Genomic DNA, 21,344 nt, shown 5'->3' on the forward strand with positions numbered 1-21,344 from the left:
ATGCAACGATAAGTTATAATCTGCCACAACCCGAGTAGTGTGCTGTTACTTTGGAGTTTGGACAATGTGAACTAGTAGAGGCGGTTCCTAAAAAATGAAGCTATTGTAGAATGCTATAACATGGTCTATCCCAGCAGTTGTCAATTTCAAACATTGTAAGTTAGAGTATCAGGAAATCCATCTTAGTAATCTTCTATAAATATTACAGAATCACTTGGTTAAGGTATTGTGTGAAATGGTGTGGTGTGAAAGATGTACTATATGCTAATAGATAGAGAAAATACGAGCAAGAAAGATGCTGCTGAACTTTTGGATATGAAACTCATTAGGCCGAAATGATTCTGAAGTATCTTCAAATTGCATCGGGCAGATCCTTCCGGCTGCATATGGCATTGTAGGTTTCAATCACTCAATCCCATCAAACCTCCTCGTTGTAGTTGGTTCTCACAATCGAATATTCCGAAGTGGTGACCCACACTTCAAAGAATTTATGCAAAGTAGGGATGGCGAGGCATTGACCTCCGGAGTTTGCACCGCAAATTGTTCCGAATTTTGATCCAGAGACTGGGCATTGTCCTATCGAATTTGGAACAATGACTACGTTGGGCAATATAACGGTTGGGTCATATGACAATGTCCAACCGTAGGGCGTCCCACTGTACTAAATTTCCACAGGGTAAGGTCGGTAGAAAATCTTGTGTGGACTCCTTGCTCTCTGGATGTTAGGCATCGCCAGGCCTTGGGTACCCGAAGTCGGATGATCTGACGACGACATGTTCCATGCGACCCAACTTGGGTTGGGTGGTTGGTCGGATATATTTGCACAATTGATAATAAAAAATAAAAATTCATAGAGAAAAAATAGTGGAAAAAATGAAAATGTCTTTTGTGTGATTTTTTTAATGAATAAGGTATTTATAGATGATTTGAGATGAATTGGAGGATAAAAAATATATTAAAAAATGTGCTCCCTCCATCCCAACTAAGTTGAGTCAAAACTTTTGGGCATGATGATTAAGGCCATCCATAACCCTGGCCCGGATTCAGGCCCCAAGTCCCCTCCACGTTATCATTCCCCTAAATTTGAGTCTCAGACCACAACTTCTCTAACCCTGCAGGCCCCATCCCAGGCCACAAGTATTAAATTGCACTATTCATAACTTTAACATATTTTACTCGTAAAATAGAATACGTTGAACAATTAAAAACTGGAAAAATTCATTGTTCAGTCGAAAGAAGAAAATTACAAATCCTAATAAAAGAAAATTACAAATCCTAGAAAATAAAAATTACAAATCCCAGAAAATAAAATAAAATGAAAAAACTACTTCTTCATTTGGGAGCGAAGGTAGGCGATCATCTCATGGTGCAACTCGAGCTCGAACTCCGACATTGTCGAGGTATCCCTCGATGTCAACTCCGTCAGGTGGCCCATCCGCAACGTAATACTCATATCCGACATAGAGTCGGATATCTTATCCATGGAAGGATTGGGCGGCGGCATAGTGGAGTAGCTCGCAGTTGCCTTCCCCTTCGCTTTCCTCTTTACCGCCTTTATTCCCATCGGACGGCTTTGAGTACTAGGGGATGAGAGGAAGACGTCGTCGTCTGTCACGTTGAGGTCGATTGTCGGACCTCCTTCGCTCGAAGAGTAGTTTCCGGCGGCGGAAACTTTGGTTCTCTTCGGCGCCCCACTTGCCGGTTCTGCCCCACCGGTGTACTTCGGGCTCTTCTCGACAAGCTTCCAAACGTCGAAGTACCTGAAGTGCTTCTTCCCGTCAGAGAAAAACTCCTCATTGGCCTTCTCCACTAGGTCCATCTCGCTGTGCCCGCTAGGTCACATCCGGACTACGTTAGTCCACTTGCCATTCCACTTGTTCATCTCCTTTTGGACCCGACTCCAATGCTTGCGTAGCTTCACGTAGCTACGATCAAAAGACCCTCTAGGCTGACCAGCGTTGTACTTCTGGGCAATTCGCTCCCAGAGCACGTTGCCGCTCTACTGGTTGTCGATGATAGGATCCTCGGAGATGTCGACGAAGTTCTTGGCCAGCCACATTGTCTCCCGCGGACTATACTTCTTCGGCCCCTCATCATCCCCCACCGCAGCCTTGCCCTTGCCCCTTCCTTGTGCGGCCTCCATATCACTGATGTCGTACTCATCAGTGCTAAAGGGCGATTGTATTTCCATATTGGAAGTCACCTCCGGACTAGGCGTTGCATTTGGGTTAGCCGATGCCGGCATGTACCAGTTGTTGGCCCGGTCCGGCCCGCATCATCTCCAATGCCGGGCCGGGACTCACCGATTGCAGCCCGGGCACAGTTAACGGCGGGACGTGCCGAAACCTGGGCGCGGCCCAGGCCAGAAAAGGCTTTCCTCCATCTCTGCGTGACGCGGGTCGGGATCCAACTGCGGTCCGGCCTGCTGCGTTATTTATGCCCTAAGAAGTTGTATTAAAAAGTACTCCGTAGGAAAGAAGAATAAAATAGGAAATATAAAGAAAGAATAAAGTAGGTGATGAAATAAAGTAAGCGTGATTAGATGTTTTGTTTTTAGTTAAAAGAGGAAATGACTCAACTTTGTTGGGACATCCAAAAAAGAAATACAAAAAAAAGAAATACGACTCAACTTAATTGGGACGTAGGAAGTAATAAACATTTTATTTGGGAAGTGAAATATTTTTATTTAATTTTCACCGATTGAAAAAAATTAAATTCCAATGAACACTCACTCACGGGGTGACGAGTAGTAGTCACCGTCAACCATGGGGCGCTACGCGGTGGGGATGCGTGTCCCACCAAAATTTTCTTTTCGTCCCCATATGTGCAGTACAAAATTATCAATCTACACTCAGTGGCGTGCATAGCTAATCTTCAAATCTTCATCAATTTGCAAAATAAAATTCCACATCCCATGTGATAATGCTTCCAAAATTTCAACGTTTTATCATCCATTAATTACGTCTCCACAAACTTACAAACAAAAAATAAATAAATTAAATGCTTGTTGACTTAATATGTCAGTCATATCCCTCGTATCCCCATTTCCCTCCACACCATACCCTACATTTTATTTATCACCATTTTGCACTATAGTACTACTTACATAATACTATGTGCACAAACAATAATAAAGTAAACAATCACACGCCAAAGATTCTATTTTTATTCCATAGAATCCTCACTCTATCTCCTACGTATTTCGCTATTTACCAGTACCTACACAATCGCTTATCATATATATATAATTTAATTTCTACTTCCATTAATAATATCCCAACTCAACTTAATAAAACATTATAAATTAAACACACATCCGAACTGAAATGGAGCTTGGAAATAGCTTAGGCGAGATTTTTCCCTTTCAGTATCCAAAATTTTCAAATTTTCCCTTTCAATATCTAAATTGTAAGTATAAAAAAACCCTATATCACTATCACTTAATTTCGATATTAATAATCTAAATACTTTTATAAAATACTAGTATAATTTTATTTTAAGTGCTGTCTGTCCTACTCACACATATACGCAAAAAACTTGAGAGTTGGATAACAACCCCCATTCACACCTCCTTTATTTATTTTTCCAAGTGTATTGAATGATATTCAATACCAAGTATAGTATACAATATAAAAATATTCCTAACTCTGAGCAGTGACCAGCATATGAATTATTGAATCTTATAAAGACAAGCCAACCCCACCCCATAAAAATCATATAGCTAGCTAGGCAAATTGAATCCAAAATCCCACACTATCTCCACATATCCACCTACATTAACACACTCTCCTCCGTCCACATCATGGGAACTCTGGAGCCCGCCGCCGCAGCCGTGGTGGACGAAGAAGAGGAGTCCCCGATCGAAGAGGTGCGGCTCACCGTGACGAACAAGGACGACCCGAGCCTACCGGTGTGGACTTTCCGGATGTGGTTCCTTGGGCTTCTCTCGTGCGCGATGCTCTCTTTCCTCAACCAGTTCTTCGCCTACCGCACCGAGCCTCTCGTCATAACTCAGATCACCGTCCAAGTCGCCACCCTCCCCATCGGCCATTTCTTGGCGGCCGCGCTGCCCAAGGCCGCCTTCCGCATCCCCGGCTTCGGCCCCCGCCGCTTCTCTCTCAACCCGGGCCCCTTTAACATGAAGGAGCACGTCCTCATCTCCATATTCGCTAATGCCGGCAGCGCCTTCGGGAATGGCTCCGCTTATGCTGTTGGGATTGTCACCATTGTTAAGGCCTTTTATGGCCGAAATATCTCCTTCTTGGCTGGTTGGCTCCTCATCATCACCACTCAGGTTTATTATATCCATACCTTTAATTGTTAATTATGATTAGATTTTGATGGGGAAATTGTTGATAGTTATTACATAGTTGATATTGATGAATTTTCTGACCTAAGTCATTGGAATGCTAATTGGAGAAAAGGACACGACACTGATGCAAATCTCTCCCTCTCTTTCGTCGCTGTCTTTTTTGTCTCTCTTGGTTGAAAAAGTTGAATTGTTTATTTTTAAAAGTATACATTTTTGTTTGGGCATTAGTGGTAAAAAGTATGGTAATTCTGAAAAGAGGAAAAATGATTAATGCAGGTGCTGGGATACGGGTGGGCCGGGCTTTTGAGGAAGTATGTGATCGAGCCGGCCCACATGTGGTGGCCCGGGACTCTAGTCCAAGTCTCACTCTTTCGGTAACACCAATTTCTCCTGATTTCACATTATCTATTTACCATGCGTTCGGTTCGATGGATAAGATTGATAAGATTAAGTATGATCGGATGGTTTGGGTTATTTGGTTTCATGTTTAGATCGATTGATATGGTGTATCATAAATTGGAGGGTTGCATGAATAAAATGCAAAAGAATAGGAAAAAACAAATACATTAGGATTCAGTTTTTTAGAATCATGTCAAAATGCATACATCACGACACACAAAATTAATACTACTAATAATTTTTGTGAGATCAGTTTTTGGAGTTTTGTAGTACTAACAGATTAAAGAATGATTACACTCCATAATTAAGCAAATTTTGGAGTGATATATAATCATGTAACCAAGTGATCACAAAGCAATTATTTTATTAATTTGAGTTAGTTTATTTTATTTTTGTTGTGTTATTACTCAAATCAAAACGTTTTTTTCACACTACTGAGCTGGCGTTTTATAACCCTAATCAGACACTAAGCATAACAATTATATCCAGAGGTCAAGCCTGCTTATTATTTATTGAACTATAGATTATAGTAGTCCTTATCTCATTTCATTCTCTTATTATATTTGCCATTTCGCCCTCAAGGCTGAAAAGAAGATTTTTATTTTCCTAGTGCATATTATTTAAAGGAAAAAGATTTAAAGTTAGTGGCTAACATTTTCCATTTTTTATCACTCATTTGACTTAATCAGATTCTAATTTGTAGGTGCACTTCCCCACCAATTAAGTTACATCTAACTTTTCCCATTAAGTAATAGATTTAGTTGGGAACACTATTGCATAATCTTGCAAGAGATATTTGATCTACCAATTGATGATTACCACCACTGAGCGTGTTTACAAGAGTGAGAGAAATCAAAAGTAGTGTGATTTATTAATGTATGTTGAAAGGTCAATTTGGAAATAGAATTTACAGCCAGCTGTAGATACTTGTAATGAGCCTCACGTGCTGAATCTTGGCATTTGTGTCACAGGAATCACAGCTCACTAACAAATTACAGTTACTTCAACCCTTGATCATAAATGTATCACCAAGATTCCTCAGCAATCAAACCTTGTCTAGATTCAGTTCTCATGGAATCTTTTACTTCATCACTAGGTTACAGACTAACAGTTAACTTCTTAGTACCAAATGAACTCCTTGTCCATGAAAGCTTCTTTTGCCGTAGTTATAAATATGTTTAATTACTTTTAAATATTATTATTGAATTAACTATAACCGGAAATGTGCGGCTTTGTCACTGATGACGACCGGTAACTAGATGGGAATATGTTCCGTGCAAAACCCAAAAGAGTAGCACACTCCGTTGGAGCATGAGTCCTGCTCTGATACCATCTTAGAAAAATAGATACCTTGCTTGTTCTAGTCAATGACTCCACATAACATCTTTTTATTTTATAACACACAATTCATGCTATATATTCACTATGCTAAATAATCTCACTCATGCAAAGAATGCAACAAGGCAATGCCATATTGAATTAACACTACCTAAACTGAACACACTCTTGCACCAAACATTGGCAGGGCTTTGCATGAAAAGGACGAGGAACGTACGTCGAGGGCCAAGTTTTTCCTAATCGTGATGATATGCAGCTTCTCTTGGTACCTATTCCCCGGCTACCTCTTCCCAACTCTGACAAGCATTTCATGGATGTGTTGGGCATTCTCCAAGTCAGTCACAGCGCAACAGATCGGGTCAGGCATGAGAGGGCTTGGCCTCGGAGCCATAACATTGGATTGGACCGCCATAGCATCCTTCTTGGGCAGCCCACTTGTGTCTCCCTTCTTTGCCATAATGAATGTCTTTGCTGGTTATGCACTTATCATCTACATAGTGCTTCCAATAGCCTACTGGGGATTCAACTTGTATGGTGCTAGGAAGTTTCCAATTTTCTCCTCTCACCTGTTCACAGCTCAAGGTCAGAAATATAACATATCTGCAATTGTAAATGACAAGTTTGAGTTGGACATCGAAAGATACCAACAGCAGGGCAGGATACATCTCAGCATGTTCTTTTCCCTCACCTATGGCTTTGGTTTTGCAACTATTGCCTCTACTCTGACTCATGTGGCTTGCTTCTATGGAAGGTACTACACTTCTATGCTGCTTTCTTCTTTTTTTGGAATTTGTTCGACATCCCAAACCTGATGATTAACTTAACATAGCTTGTAAATTTTGTAAACCGCAGGGAAATATGTGAAAGATTTCGAGCTTCATACACAAAAAAGGAGGACATTCATACAAGGCTCATGCGCAAATACGCGGACATACCTTCCTGGTGGTTCTATATATTACTAGCTGTGACATTTACTGCTTCTCTGATGCTCTCAATCTTCTTGAATGACCAAGTTCAGATGCCATGGTGGGCGTTGGTCTTCGCCTGCATCATTGCTTTTGTTTTCACGCTTCCAATCAGTATCATCACAGCCACCACAAACCAGGTAACTGAGTAATGCCATTCCTCTCTAATGTTGATCATGGCATATGTAAAAAAACGTTGTATTTTCAGACTCCGGGGTTGAATATAATCACAGAGTATGTTATGGGTATAGTCTACCCAGGAAGACCAATTGCAAATGTGTGCTTCAAAGTGTATGGTTATATGAGCATGGCACAGGCTGTCTCTTTCCTTAGTGATTTCAAGCTCGGCCACTACATGAAGATCCCTCCCAGATCAATGTTTATAGTTCAGGTAGATAGGCATTCTTCCATTTATGGAATACTCCAATAAAAATAGAGCTATTGTTATGTTTGATACACAATTGTATACTTGAGGCATGACTATTCTCATTGATGTTGCATCGATCAGTCCGTGGGAACGGTTATAGCTGGAACAATCAACATCTCTGTGGCGTGGTGGCTGCTTACGTCTATCAAAAACATATGCCAAGATGACCTCCTTCCACCAGACAGTCCATGGACATGCCCCGGAGACAGAGTCTTCTTCGATGCATCGGTCATCTGGGGGCTAGTAGGGCCCAAAAGGATCTTCGGAAGTCTTGGAGATTACAGTTCAATGAACTGGTTTTTCCTTGGAGGTGCAATAGGTCCTGTCATTGTTTGGCTCTTCCACAAGGCCTTTCCAAGGCAATCTTGGATACCTCTAATCAACCTGCCTGTCCTTCTAGGGGCAACGGGTATGATGCCACCAGCAACGCCGTTAAACTACAATGCCTGGATCATCTTTGGTACGATCTTCAACTACTTTGTCTTCCGCTACCGGAAGAGGTGGTGGCAAAGGTATAACTACATTGTTTCGGCGGCTCTAGATGCGGGAGTGGCTTTCATGGCGGTGGCGCTCTATTTTACGTTGGGGATAGAGGAAAGAGGAATAGATTGGTGGGGCACGAGTGGCGAACACTGCAGCTTGGCTACTTGCCCTACTGCTAAAGGCATACAAGTTGCTGGTTGTCCACTCTACTGAAACTGTTGTGTTAAATGTTTTCCACTAATAGATATGTCAAGGATGATTTCTGTAACTATTTGGAAATTTTAAGATGTTGAATAAAAGGTACAAACATGCTAGAAAAGAACTTATACATACACAGGAGTCCGTCCATATTGAACTAACCAAAAATTCAAGTTTGAATCCAACAAGCAGCTTTTATAGTCACTCTTGAATTTTCAAGATATATAGTGCATCTTTTTAATGTCATTTGGCTACAGTTGCAAATTCCCACAACATTTTATAAAATTCAACTCAAAATATAAACATTTGGTATTGCACTTGCACAAAAATAAAATTAATGTTACTTTTCGTGCTCGTCGTTTTCATCATGGACATGTTCGTGTACAAAAAATAGTTGGTCTACTGTAAAAAGACATAGGTTCAATTTTACAAGGGAGCGATAATATTCCTTCCATATACTGTATCATAAACAATTCAAGATTAAGAATGAACTGAAAATAAGGCTTTATCTTGGTTCACTTATGGGTTTGATAGCAGAGATAATATCTTCGAGTTATTGTTTAAGAATAAGACAAAGTTTAAGTCATAAAAGAATGATTGAAGTTATTAAATTATTAAGTCATTAACACTAAAATAATGCCGTTGTTTTGTAGAGATCAACACCACAGCAACTCCCGATGCACCGAATCCCGTCTGCGGAATAATCAAACCTGCTACGTACTCGTTACATATTTTCTTCTCTCTCCATATTTGGCAGCAGCTATAGCCTATAGCATTTCATACACAATCTGCAAAGTGCAAACAATTACTCGCCATTTTCCTCAATCTATCTCTTCCATTGGAATTTGGAGGAGTGCCTTCTACTCTACGCATCGTCGTCGACTGTAATACTTCACTTTTGCTCGCGCCGGTTGAAAAAATATCTCGAATAAGAAGGTAATTTACGAATCATCGTTATACTACCTTTTTTTTTCTCTGTGTTGTTGTGTCCTTTCATCCTCAGGTTTTGGATGTATGTTTCCAACTCCAAGCCTTAGTTTTTGATGGTGCCGTCTGGTCTACGTGCGTAAAGTTGTTAGTGTTCTGAGAAAAATAGATGATAATATACAATATTGGATTTAAGAGGTGTGCGTTATGTGTATATTATTAGAATTTGGTAGTATTTTAATTTTGATCGCACAAGAGAGAGGATATGAAGGGATCAACATATACTCTTTGACCTAAAAAATTCGATCGGAACTGTGCGATTGCGCTTTGGAAACTATACACGTAGTTTTGTTGTAACATGATGCATATTCCGGCTTACTGAATGCAGAATTCACGTACATCCCTTCCCCCTTTTCTTTGAGGGGCATTTACTGACGATGATTAGCCTAAGATGATTTGGAACTTTGGGATATCGAGCAGCTAACTTGCTCGATTAATATCCCACTGAATGAGGCAGGAGCTGGAAAAATCCTAACAATGAATATAACTACTCAATCATGTATATTAGTATCAATTAGGAAAGCAAATGTGATTTGTATTATTCATCCTTCTTTAGGAGCCGATAAGAGTATCTTTTTTTTTTTGTAATTGTTATGATGGTCTAACTTCTAGTTTGATACTTGTTTTCATTGTGTGGCCTTTCACTTCTTGAACTAACTATTGTATTGATCAATTCCTTTGAGGAAAAAATTGTTTTATTGATCCATTGAGATAACTAGAAATACTAATGATCCAGTTTTATTTAGCTCATATGTAAGAGCTGACAGATGCTTCTATTTGTTTTTCTGGAAATAGGAAGAGCACATCTTGTTGGATTTTCGTAACGGACTTTAGGACTATGTATTCATACTATTACTTTGATGTTTTTATAGTGTGAGCATACCTTCATAGTTCTTATCTGCTTCCTCTACACATGTTCAAAAAATCTTGCCTTTGTTTGATTTTCTTCGCATGATCAACATCATGATTCACTAGATGATTCAGTTGAAAGTTGTCATCCTGATTACATATGTGGTCAATATCATCTTTGGAGCCTATTAGTCACTTTTGAATATAGTTTTTATGATTTTCAGTCCTTTTTGTTTGCTAATATCGTCATGTTCTATTTTCATCTGGCTCAATAGTATCATTGGCTCAAATTGATGTTCACGCACTTAAAAAGTTTAACCATTATATTTATTTGCAAATTGGCTGCCATTTGTGCTCTGACTTCTAAATTAAAGGAGTATCATGGCATGAATCTAGAGAATGTATCGTTGTGCCAGTTGATTTGGATATTAGTAATCTCCCAACTGTGGAATTTTAAATAAAATCTCTACAAAGGGTCAGTAAGCAATCAAGCACAACATTTAGAAATGAGGGAAAAATATCAGACCTTTTGTTTGCGGGAGATCTGTAGGTAAGTAGCTGTTTAAAATGTCAAACAGAAAAAGGTGTTTACCTTCTTAATTCGCACTCCTTTCAAACTCTTCTCCAGCTGATTTTCCAGATTTTGGAGGTCATTGATGCTCAATCCTGAAAGCTCTTCTCCTAAAAGCTGCCTGTACTTATCAGAAAAGGGCATGTGGTATATTCTTAATTTCTCATCTCACTCTTAACATATTTTTACTCTAACTGATGGTAACTTAAATCTCATTGGCCAATGTTGTCTTACACAACAATCTTCGAATGTTTTTGGTCGTACTCTCGAAATTCCATTATTCTTTACTTGATGTGTAGAGAAAATATGCATTTGGTTCCTTAATTTCTAAGACAAGTAATATAACTGAGTATAATGAGAAGAAATAGTAACCTCGAAGCCTTTAAGCATTTTAAGGTGGTCTACAATGTGTTCTTTGAATTGACTATTTGTGTATATCTGGTATTTGATTGACTATCATAAACAATTCTAACTTTACTCAACACCTCCTCTCCAAACAAAAAGAAGAAGAAGAAGAAGAAGAAGAAGAAGAAGAAGAAGAAGAAGAAGAACTCTTAGAACTTAGAACTCTAATTATTACATTGATATTCTTAACACACCAAGAAAATGGACAAATTTTCTCTTAGAACTCTAATTATTACATTGATATTCTTAAATTATAGTCTGTACTTTTAACCCATGGAACTTTTTTGTCTAAACTTAAAATATTACAAATATAGCCTTTGCTTATGTCCATTGTTTACTTAATAGCTCAAGTCAAAAGTTTAACTTACATCTTACGCTGATGTGTCTTCGAGAAACATGAATAAGAGCAACTAGTGATACGTCTACAAACAACCTGTAATACTCTTTTAATATACTGAAACAACGAAAACTCTCTTAAATTACCCAAAATTTGTGACTCAGTTTAATAAGTGAATAACATAGAGAAATAAGTACTATACTTGTAATATTTTTAATTTTGTGCTAAAAAGTCAGCATGAGGTTAATATTCAGGCAATAATTTAAGAATATGACTTATTACCTTGAAAACTGAAAAAAATGAACAGTTGGCATTGATAACCTGGGAGGATAATATTAAACTATAAATTGTTAATGAGACACTTTTGGGGTCATAATTCATCTACAAGTAGGACACTTGTTGGAGGAGGTAGGGAGTGATGTGGAATGTGAGAATATCACTTTTGACTTTTGTTGGTATCTCTTATCTCATTGCATATTGCAATCAATTATCACCTTACCCGCACAGAAAAGAGAAACTCGTCAGATTTATAGCTAACTAACTTATGTCAATATCATACTCCTTGGCGTGTTCATTATGGTATCATTGATTTCAATATACATAAAATTTAGTCAACAACTATGTATAACATGTCAAATGCAAATTTGCATTCACCTGTGGCATTGTTGCAAGTACTGCAGCTGTTGCCCCAAGCTTGATGCTTCCCTTTGCCAAAACTACAATAAAGACAAAATGGATGATTAGTCTAATTGGCCATAATTCTGCTGATATCAGGTCTATAATAGACTGCATTATTCGCAAATGCTATGTTGAACCCAAAACTCTTGAAAGGTCTCGTGTATGTGAAAGTATCACTATCCTCATAAAATGCTTAGTCATATGCATTGCCTAAGTAAGTATTGGGAACTATTGCTGTGTTTTTCAATTCATATAGTGAGTTCTGGACCTAGCAGGTTTCGGTTGGTGAAGCATTTTCACTATGCATATGGTGTCCAATCATGTGTCTGAGCTAAGGTATACCCTGCTATTCCCTTCTGTTTACCAAATGTTTAAATTGTTCTGAGTGGTAATAAATATTTAAAGCACGGGCATACATGTTCACGTTGTGAATAAATTCTGTTAAATTTGGTTTCGTTTATGGAATCATAACAGTAACTTCAAGTAATGTTTGATCTTGATATCTAGGGAATAGTTGGTTAAGGAACCTTTTAAAAAACCAAATTATTGACAGTTGCTCTTCTGAGGGAAGAAAGGAACATCTGGAAGAAGAAAGATTGATGTATCCAATATAAATCCTGCAGAACCTAGTAAAAAGGAATTGTGTGAGTTGTCCCAAAGGGTACTTGTACAGCATGTAGCACTAGAGTTCTAAATAATATGGAGTGAGAAATTCCCATCTGGCTGTTCAAAGTTCAAACTAATTTTAAGAGCATGATCTGTGGAGTTCTCACATCCTGTAGCTATGACATTTTTAGAATTCAAGAATTTAAGGTGGTTAAGTACCTAGAAAATCTGACAAAGGTGTCAATGTTTGATCGAGGACTTAGGTTTCTGGAAGGGAAATCTTAAATATTCTAAAATGTTGGCAATATAGTGATTCTTGTGTACCGGAGGGTGTATCTTTTTACAGAAAAATGTATCTGCCTTTTGAAACCTTAGTCTTCTGTGGGTTGCAACTCGTCAGTAATTGGGACTTTGATTTCCATCATCCAATTTTGTTTTAGGCGTAAAATTCTCATCTCGATGAGTCGATCTCCTGACCTCTTACTTCCTTAAGCAACACACTTAATGAATCACCCTTAGCTTCATCTTTGTAAAATTTACTTCCACTGAATCTGCAAGAATAAAGAATTTCGGGGGATGAATGTTGAAGGGAAGATACTGGACACCGAAATTTTGATGCACTATTTTGAAGTTACGGGAATCTCAATTTCTCTTAAGCCTTGATAATCTATCACTAATCTTTCAGAGACATTCTTGTTGTATCATGTGGCAAGTTGGCTGCTTTGCTTAAAACTGACTACATTGATATCCTTCTACTCTAAAACTTGGGTTATGGTTTTATGCTTCGAGTCCCTGCTAGGAAAATAGAGCTACAAGTGTTCTATCTTCTTTGAGAGTGTTCATTTCTATGTCAAAGCTTAGATGCTGCTAAAACTGAACTTATTGAAGCAACATTATGTGATAGTAGCTGAATGCCAAAGAGTTCTCCTATTGTTGCAATATTAAATCATAGATCAAGTCATAACCATATCTTTAACTATGTTCTATACTCTTCATTCTATGATCTTCTTTGCTTTCTTGTTCAAAGCTCTTATAAGCTTTCATCCAATGTAAATCAGTTAAGATATCTTGCTATGCACCACTAGGAATCAGAAGGCTGAACTTGATGATCCAGATAGGTTAGTGGAGGGATGTTAGCCTCATGCCCTTAAGATATCTTGCTTATGTAATTCTGATAAAATTCTTGTTAGCTTCAATATGGGATAGCGAGTGTTCCCACTGGCAAGTTCGTAGGAAGGCAGTTGATCTGTTGTTGGATCTCTTTAAGTTGCCCAATTTGCAAATAAGTAGAAATCCAGAACTACTATAATTTTGGCTTCTATGACAACCTTTCCAAGATTTTCAGTTGAAATAGTAAGAGTATCGATTGCTTAGAATTTGGCTTCAAGCACGAACCAGTACAAGACGACTGAAGTGCCAAAATTCTGTATCCATTTTTTTAGATGTTGCAGAGAGAGAAAAAGAGATTGCATGTAATATGCACAGTTGTTTCTATGATATGCACTAGCACAACTTTGTTCAAAATTTTTATCATTCAGTTTCACCAATTCAAATGATGAATGCAAGTTATTTCCATGATTAAGCTGTTTATTTCTAATTACTTGAGTTATGGTGTATGTAAGTTAATTCAGTAGTACTGTCAAGGTAAAGAAAACCAGTGGCAGTTAGTTTTAGTTCCTTGATAAACTCAATGGGCGAAATTATCATAATCATCATCATAGTCGATAAGAAATACTCCCTCGTCCCACCGTAGGTAAGACGCTCTTATTATTCTATACATTATTCTCTCCACTTTAATTGTTAAAGTATATCATTTTTTCAAAATGAATGCATAAAAGAAATGTCTTGCTTATGGTGGAAATGAGACTAATAATGAGAGTAATATAATTATGTATTCTTATTTTTTTAATAGAAAGTTTCCATTCCAAGCATTTCAATCGAATATGAATCCAGCAAAGTTAGCTCAACTGGTTTGTATGTCAAGGCATTTGAATATATATCTCACGGCAATTAGGAATTGAATCAGCAAACTCGTATTGAGTGAGAAACTAATATGGTATTGATACGAGTTAGAAGCTAATATGGTATTGATACGAGTTAGAAGCTAATATGGTATTGACTAAGATATCAACTGATATTGATATATTTATAAAAATCAAATTGATAAATACTCCACTACTACTATATTTTATATACTTAATATTCAAGTCATTAAAACATATTTGAGTCAAAACAATGTATTTGCTTGTTATTTATAAGCATATTCAAGTCTGTTCAGTAAAGTTACTTGATCTGCCACCGCGATCACGGGATAATATAAAATATAATGATCATTTTTTTAAAAAAAATTGTGCAACTCTCAATTTTCTTAAATTTAATTTCGGTCACTCTCAAATATCTTAAATTCAACTCTGGTCATTTTGATCACATTCCTATTCACACATGTGTCGCCAACTAAGCCATGTAAGTTGTTACAAACTTACAAAAAATGAAAACCCTAAACCCAAATTTCTTAAATTCAATTGAGGTCATTTGTCACATTCCTCTTTAATTTACAGCTAAAACGCCTAATACCCTAAACTCCAAATACTAGTACTTTCTAGCAGAAGTTTTGTTACTATTTAATTTGTTGCGATCTAGTGAGAAGAGGCTTTTTCTTTAGTTTTAGGTAATATAACAAAGTAACAAACTAAGAGGAATCATTATATAATCTGCAACACTGAGTTATTCATGACAACAACTTTATACTTAATTATGCCCTAAAATTGTTTCCATATTGTTTCCATTAGAAATACTATTAAGGCAGGGAATTAAGAGAGGATTAAATAATTAATAACATGGGAACTAATAATATATGGAGTGTAGTCTATTGCTTTTACATATTCAATTCTCCTCGTTAAGCTTCGTGTATCTTTCTATCACCGATTTCATACTGCCAAACAATAACACTGCACCTGTTAATTATACATGTAATCTATTGCTTTTACATATTCAATTATCAGTCATTAATTTCTCACCAACATCACAACTTAAACACTGCCAATTTTATTCAAGAACATCACATATTCAAGGAGAGCATTTTTAATCCTTCTGAGCGGATGGCAATCTAACTAAATTATAAAAACTCGTAGTTCTCATTTGGTCCTGTACATGAGTATGTGGTTCTTTTTCTCTGGAAAATATACAATTAAACGGAGCGATGACACGTGGCTGCCATCATCCAGGATGAGAGGACATGGCTTCACACTTGGAAATATATCGAAGTTCAGAAAAAAAAAATACTAAAGCTGTCATATGATCATTTTATTAGGGTAAATCTATGTAATCGCCTCAAATGTGAAACGACTATTTTTCGTATACATTGGTATGGTTGTCATTTCTAACCACCAAATGGACCTTCGAGTTAAAATCAAATATGAATTTACTAAGATGAATTAGAACCTTGGAACATCCAACAAGTAGGATTGGGGAAATCCTAGTATAATAAGCAGAAAAATATTCAATCATGTATTCATGTATACAATCAATTATGAATATAATCAATCATGAAAAGTGAAAATCCCCTAAAGATAAAATAAGGAATGCTGTTCAGTTTCTCAGATTTAAGATCGTAGTGGTTTCTTTTAAAAAATAACAACTAATAAAAGCATCATTTTTAAAATAAATACTTGCGCAAACAAAATCAAAATAGGTGGTGGGTTGAGTTTCATACGCTACCAAAGGTGAAGATACTGTATCTTTTGCGAGAGACAAGCTTGCTTCCAGGATTCTCTCAAGCTTGGACTTTTGATTGCTCAACATTGACTCATTGTCATTGGTGGCCTTGCATCGATCACTGGTCCATTCTTGCTGAGCTTTCTCGAGGATAGGGGTTTCTGGAAGTCCCTTTTCTGCAATTTCTTTTGGTGGCATTATATCTTCTTCCTCAAAAGCAGAAACCGGCTGCATGTGCTGCACCTGCTGCTGCAGATAGAAATGACAAAATAACCTTGCTCAATTGTTTTCAGTGGACTTGAACAAATGTAACGAATAAGGAAGAGTAATTAGTAAAATCAGCAAAGGTGAAAGGTGGTTTAAGAAGTTAAACCAGCCTGTAAAGATGAATTTTCTTGTGCCTGCCATGAAGTGCATAAAGGCACAATAAGGGACTGCTGCTCAGTTTCTTATATTTAAGATATCAGTAATTTCTTAAATTTTCATAAATATAATAGCAGCAATGTTAAAAAGAATACTTAAGCACGCAGGAAAAATCAACATATATTGGTGCGTTGTGATTCACAAGTTACCAAAGATGAGGATCCTGTATCTTTTGCTTCAAGCAAGCTTGCTTTCACGGTAGTAACCTTGCATACATCACCGGTCCATTCTGGCTGAGCTTTCTTGAGGGGGGTTTCTAGACGCCTCTCTGCAGTTTCTTTTGGGGGCATTATATCTTCAGCCTCAGAAACTGGTTCCATGTGCTGCACCGACATTGCAGATAGAAATGAAAAAAATAACCTTGCTCAACATTTTTCCTCGGTAGTTTGAACAAGCATAACAACTGAAAGGAACAGTTATTGGTGAGATCGGCATAGGGTGGGAGGTTGTGAAGGGAGTTAAACATAAAGAACTTGACAGAAGCCTGTGATAGCTTTGAAGTGCTTGAAGGAAAATAAAGGGATTGCATGTTCCTGCTTTGAATCGCATAAAGGAAAATAAGGAACTGCATTTCAGTTTCCTATATTTTCAAATATATTCCAGTAACAAAAGCAGCAATTTTAAATTCGATACTCAATCAAAAGAAAATTACAAAATAAAAAACAATTGGCTGATTGAGATTCACAAGTTACCAAACGCGAGAAGGGTCCAGTATTTTTAGCGTCAAGCAAGCTTGCTTTAAGGGACTCAAGCTTGGACTTGTGCTCACTCCCTTGAAGATGAGCATTCCACATTGACTTATTCTTAGTAGTAACTTTACATAAATCAAAGAACCCTTCTTGCCAAGCTTTATTGAGGTGAGAACTCTCTGGCTCTTTTGTTGGCATTCTCCCTTTAAACTCAGGCTTGGACTTGTGCTTGCTCCCTTGAAGATGAGCATTCAGCATGGACTCACCGACGCCAGTGTCCATTCTTGCTTCTTGCTCAGATTTATTGAGGAGAGGAGTCTCAGGGTCTGTATTTTGCACTCTTGCTTCTGGTGGTGTCATCTGTATAACATTAGAAACGGCATATGTTACATCCAGAACCCAAGCACAAGCAGCAAATGACTATTTACAGAGAACCTGCAGGTTCAGATCAAAGTAATACTAACATTCTTGCTGCTCAACGGTACTGTAGGACTTGAATAGGATGTAACCACCGCAATGATCATTCATTAATGAGATCGGTAGAAAAGGGGTAGAAACAAATGCTAACCTGAGATACAACAAGCTTTTCCAGAGCTTCTGATTCATTTTCTTCGATGTATTTCTCTACTGCATTCAAACATCCTTTTCTCTTACGAAGTCTCTCCTCCTTAAAAATTCCAAGCATGTGAATAAATGAACGTACAAGGCCTTGGTAGGCAATGCCTGCACCCTCGAACTGAGGCATCACTAACAACAAACTTACTGCAAGTCTTACGCCAGACCAGAAAGGTATCCTGTCCAAAACAAATGAAATGACGCGTAAATCAATCATACATGAAACGGAACTTGTACATACTATTATCACCTTATTTTATCAGGATCATCGACACATATACACCAAAGAAATGGCATAGAAGGAAAGCAATCAAACAAGAAAAAAAAACACATGCTAATTACTACTAACAATAATTTCCACAGAAAAGAAGTAGCTATAAGGGCAACACTCACACTCATTGATTTTCACAAAAGAAATTTCAAAGAGAGAAAACAATGAGAAAAGTGTCCAATATTCGACCATCTTCCTCATGTGATATCCAGAACCAGTCTCAACAGCCAGGATTGAAGCAAGCCTGAAAAAAGAAATTAAGCACTAACACTTAACAATCATCTAATGATCCCAATTCTACATTGCGGAATGACAGAACTTACAGGGGATAGCACAGAGTAATAGCAGGCCTGCATCAAATGTTCAGAAAGGCAAATAGATTATACATGCATGCAATGGCGGATCCAGGAACAAATTATCGTGGGGTCGAACAAGATAGTAAATATTTATTTAAAATAATTGTTTAAATTAATTATTTTTATAAATATATTTTTTAATATAAATAATTCATGCGAGTATCGATATTCTTAAAACAACATACTCCACTTTCTTCGTCCCGTTATAAGCGAGACTCTTCTTTTGGATACAAAATTTAAGAAAAAGACGTTTATGGAGCTAACTGAAGAAAGAATAAAATATGATCTTAGATAAAACAAAGATGCAAATAAATAATAAAGTAAGAGAGAACAATTATGTTATATTACGTATTTTGACAAAAAAAATGACATACACATAGCATAATTTTTCTGTAACATACCAAATTTTTAAAGATTTAAAAAATTGAATATGAATAATAAGGTTGAAAATTTAAATTATAAAACTAAGAGTAGAAGAAATTAAGAAATATTTACTTTATATAAGTAGGTGGTTAATTTAGATAAATTGATTTTGATATACTGTAAAAAAAATATTACTACTACTACTATTTAACATTAATTGATAAGATGAGAAAATATTTTTAATGGACTTCTAAGAATTAATTCAAATAAAGAAAATATTTCAAAGCCCATTTTACAATTAGATAACATATTTAAGATATTTAATCTTTTAAACTTAGTTAAATTTATTGATGCCGGTTTATTCTATTTCACGAGTGAATATAGGGATGAGAAAACAATAATGACATCGCCAATACCATTCCTCTTTCTCTTCGAAAACAAAAACCGCGGAAGGACTCTTCCCCTCCAACTCCTTCGTTCTCGACGACAGTCTACCTATCCGGCTGCCTCACTTCCTTCCTTTCTCTCTGATCAGTCTCCTCATCATCTCACACAGCGTGAGGACGTGAGGTGGGGGCGGAGACGTGAACGCCGTAGGGTCGGAGGCTGAAGAAAGTAGCTTTCCGGTGCACTCCGTGGCAGGTGGTGGGGTCGGCCGACCCCGCCCGACCCCACCTGGATCCGCCAGTGCATGCATGTGTGATGTGTACGTATTATACGAGGGAAAATCAAGAAATAGAAGGCGAAATTGAGGTCGATCAATTTGAAGAACTCAATTAAAGAATTGCAGGCGTATGCATTTGAATATACTAACTAAATCAGTGCTAAAGACGATCGATGCCGAGAAGGGCGAATGTGAGGAGCCCCATAGATACTGTAAAACCTACTATCTCTCTCTACTTGAGAAATTTCTTCATCTCCGATGTAATTTGATCTGAAGGTTTAACACTGGAGCTGCTCCTCTCTAGCTACGTGGAAAGAATGAAGACTCATGTACATTTACGGGAACTCGAGGAGCTCGCTCACGCCCAGCCCACAGCTCGCCACGTGGGCTGAGCACGTGATGCCGCTCCATCGAGCAAATCTCTCCGCGGCGAGCACGCTTGTTCCACCTCGATGTCGTGCTCGTCTGCAAAGCACTGCTGCACCTGCACATGCTCTTATATATAGGATCGCCGCTGCACATACTGTGTTCGTGGGTTGAATACAATTTCATAACATATTTAACTTTAGTGTGGACTTCAAATTAAAACTCAGGCTGGAATTTGCACTTTTTAATCTTTATACTTGGAAATAATATTACCATATATCTCTGAAAAAATTATTAACTTTTACTTTCTCTTTTTCCCCTTAACTCCTTGAAAGATTATTCTAAATTCATTAGTATTTTTCGATTCTAATCTGACATTTAAAATTTATATATACTCATTTTTTATATAAAAAATATTATTCCCACAGTATAATTTAAGATGCCAATCTTTTATTTTTAGTTTGTCTCATTCAACACTTTCTATATTTGGAAATAAATCTCTCTCTCATCTCTTCTTATTAAAATATTCAACTAACTTTTTCTCACTATTTACTTCACCTAATAATTCCTCCTAAAATCTTGTGCCACTCAAGATTATATCAGAATGACTTCATAGCTCGATTTACAAACACCGTGCGAATTTCAAGTCTGTCTAACACAGAATATTTCAGCTCGTTTCGGCATCTACAGCAGAAACTGCATCACAAAATTCAAAACATAATTATATCATTTATATACAAAATCACACACTAGTATTATATACTCCCTTCGTCCACGATTAAGTATCTCAAGCTTCCTTTTTCGTTCATCCACAATTAAGTAGTATCTCATTTACTTTTTACTATTTTTATTAATAAACTTTACATTCCACTAACTCACCCCACTTCATTTTATTTTAAAACTAACATATAAAAGTAGGACTCACACTCTACTAACTAATTTTTTCTACCCACTTTCTAGATTTTTTAAAACTCATATCAAGTCAACTTAGGACATTTACTCTTGGACGGAGGGAGTATATACGAGCGCAATAAGATAGGATGAGTGACTAAGCAAAAGTCATAAACATTTATATGGAGTATATTTTCTTATCACAATATAAACATTTAAAGTATTTTGTCTTGGTTGCTTCGTTAATGGGTGTTATCAAATTGTAAAAACAAAGGAGGTGGCGTGGCCGCAAACAAATCCAGCTGTACTGCATGAACTTGGAAAACAATAAAACATAGAGGCTAGATATATGCAAACGTCCACTTGTGTACATTCAAGTTCTAATAGAGTTTGTTTGTTGTTTGTTGTATTTTTGCTTATTTATCGTAAATTTTGAA

The 21,344-nt window shown here is 37.2% G+C and overlaps 1 protein-coding gene and 1 long non-coding RNA gene across 2 annotated transcripts; both read left to right on the forward strand.

The window, feature by feature from the left end:
• Positions 1-3,624: 3,624 nt before the first annotated feature.
• LOC121809435 (oligopeptide transporter 4-like) lies at positions 3,625-8,256 on the forward strand. Its single transcript, XM_042210056.1, has 6 exons — positions 3,625-4,294; positions 4,589-4,686; positions 6,237-6,800; positions 6,902-7,154; positions 7,223-7,405; positions 7,523-8,256. The coding sequence occupies exons 1-6, from the start codon at positions 3,803-3,805 to the stop codon at positions 8,135-8,137; spliced, it is 2,205 nt and encodes a 734-aa protein (XP_042065990.1). The 5' UTR covers positions 3,625-3,802; the 3' UTR covers positions 8,138-8,256.
• Positions 8,257-8,619: 363 nt separating this feature from the next.
• On the forward strand, positions 8,620-14,102 carry LOC121806377. Its single transcript, XR_006051665.1, has 2 exons — positions 8,620-10,508; positions 10,587-14,102. It is a non-coding gene; the product is annotated as an uncharacterized LOC121806377 (long non-coding RNA).
• The last annotated feature ends 7,242 nt before the right edge of the window (positions 14,103-21,344 follow it).

The sequence above is a fragment of the Salvia splendens genome, chromosome 6 (genome assembly GCF_004379255.2).
Source record: "Salvia splendens isolate huo1 chromosome 6, SspV2, whole genome shotgun sequence".
NCBI classification, from domain to species: domain Eukaryota; kingdom Viridiplantae; phylum Streptophyta; class Magnoliopsida; order Lamiales; family Lamiaceae; genus Salvia; species Salvia splendens.